Source organism: Phaethon lepturus, unplaced genomic scaffold (assembly GCF_000687285.1).
Source record: "Phaethon lepturus isolate BGI_N335 unplaced genomic scaffold, ASM68728v1 scaffold7832, whole genome shotgun sequence".
Classification (NCBI taxonomy): domain Eukaryota; kingdom Metazoa; phylum Chordata; class Aves; order Phaethontiformes; family Phaethontidae; genus Phaethon; species Phaethon lepturus.
In genome coordinates this window covers 128,433-129,996 of record NW_010525537.1, presented here as the reverse complement: position 1 = coordinate 129,996, position 1,564 = coordinate 128,433, and the positions used below count along the sequence as shown (strand labels likewise).

Genomic DNA, 1,564 nt, shown 5'->3' with positions numbered 1-1,564 from the left:
GCTGAATTTTGTTTCAATTTGCAAATACTTTCATTCCCTTGAAAGTGCCTTCTTGGCTTGTACTGCATTTAGCGAGAAAAATGTTGGCACAACACCAGCCATGAGATTCTGTTCTGTGTTTTTTAAAAAAAAATTTTGTCGAATTGTGTGCTTTAATGATTTTATTTGGGATCTGTCAATTTAACTGGGTTATTCTAGTTTTGCATATGACTAGTAAGAAAAAGTCGTATCCTTGTTCTCAATAATGTTTCCAACACATTTTTTTTTAAACAATGTCTAGAGATGGTGGTGTTTTCAATAGACTTGGATAGCTGTAACTTAGTTAGCTATATAACTAGAACTTCATAAAAAAACAACAAACAAAAACCCCCAAATCACAAAACGCAGTAGGATATACCAAGCTGAATCCAGCTTGTAGATGAGTTGTCTCTAGAGCTAATGCATTATTTCTATGCAACTGGAAGTAATTGTCCAAGAATTAAGCAGAAAAATGGAACACGTATTGGGCGATGCATGTTTTCAAAGTCTATTCACTTTCCAAAGTAGCAATCCTCTACAGTTTGTCTAAACCTGTTACTAGAAATTATGCATACGATTCAAATACAGTCACACATTCACATAAGCCAAATAGAATCATGATTGACTTAAAGAATGAGTTCCTGTCTCTTCTATGGAAAACATTTGCGAATATTAAAACTTACTGTTTCCTTTTCTCATTCTTAGATCTTTAACGATTTTATGGTTGAAATCTAATGTATTTCTTTTAACCTTTACAGAATGCTTTAAAATCAGCAAATGAAAAGGTAATATCAGAACGTCTTACTGTAAGTGACCGTTGCTTGGCTTGGCTGGCTTACATACATCTAATGGAATTCGGCATTCTCCCAGTCAAGTTCTATGATCCAGCTAATGCCAGTCCTTCAAGGATCATGAGCAAAGAGCCATTTTTAATACCATGGCAAACAGTTGAAGATGTGAAGACTGATCCTGATATGCTGTTAGCTATGTTTGAAGGTAAGATTAAGGACGTAAACTACTTAATACATTGCTCACTTCTTGTAAATCAAGAAATACTATCCAACTTCAAGGCAGTGCAATATTGCTGATAACTATGTTAAATCATTGGGATTAATTCAGTGAATATTTCAGCTTGATTTGAACTGAGCAATGAGGAGAGTCCATTTTCTCAGGTACTTAACACACATGCTGAGTTTTTAATCTATGGTTCAAAGCCGTAGCTTTTTCTCTGAACTATGATACTCTATCCAGATAAAGACCAGTGGCTTGTGGCAGTATGACACTGCAAGCATAAAGCCAAGCCTCTGTTGTTCTCTCTTACTCTCCCTCCCCTCAATGGGATGTGTATATGGGAAAGATACTTTCCTAGAAGATTGGTGTGTTTCCTTAGAGGCAGAGCAATACATATTCTTGAATACATGTCTTCATTCAAAGTTTAATTAAACTGAATAATTTTTTTAAAAAGATGTATAATGAAGATAGTAGAGGAGGTAGAATTTTTGACTTGTGGTGCTGCCAGAGGTCAGTACTTAGCGTGTTAGCCAGC

At 35.4% G+C, this 1,564-nt stretch overlaps 1 protein-coding gene across 1 annotated transcript in view; it reads left to right on the top strand.

Annotated features, from left to right (window-relative positions):
* LOC104617457 (zinc finger C3H1 domain-containing protein-like) overlaps positions 1-1,564 on the top strand; it is a gene marked incomplete at its 5' end in the record, with an annotated part of 14,581 nt that overhangs the window by 1,877 nt on the left and 11,140 nt on the right. The window contains one exon of the mRNA XM_010282786.1: positions 777-1,014. Within this exon, the coding sequence (XP_010281088.1) occupies positions 777-1,014 (238 nt within the window). The remainder of the gene's footprint in view (positions 1-776; positions 1,015-1,564) is intronic.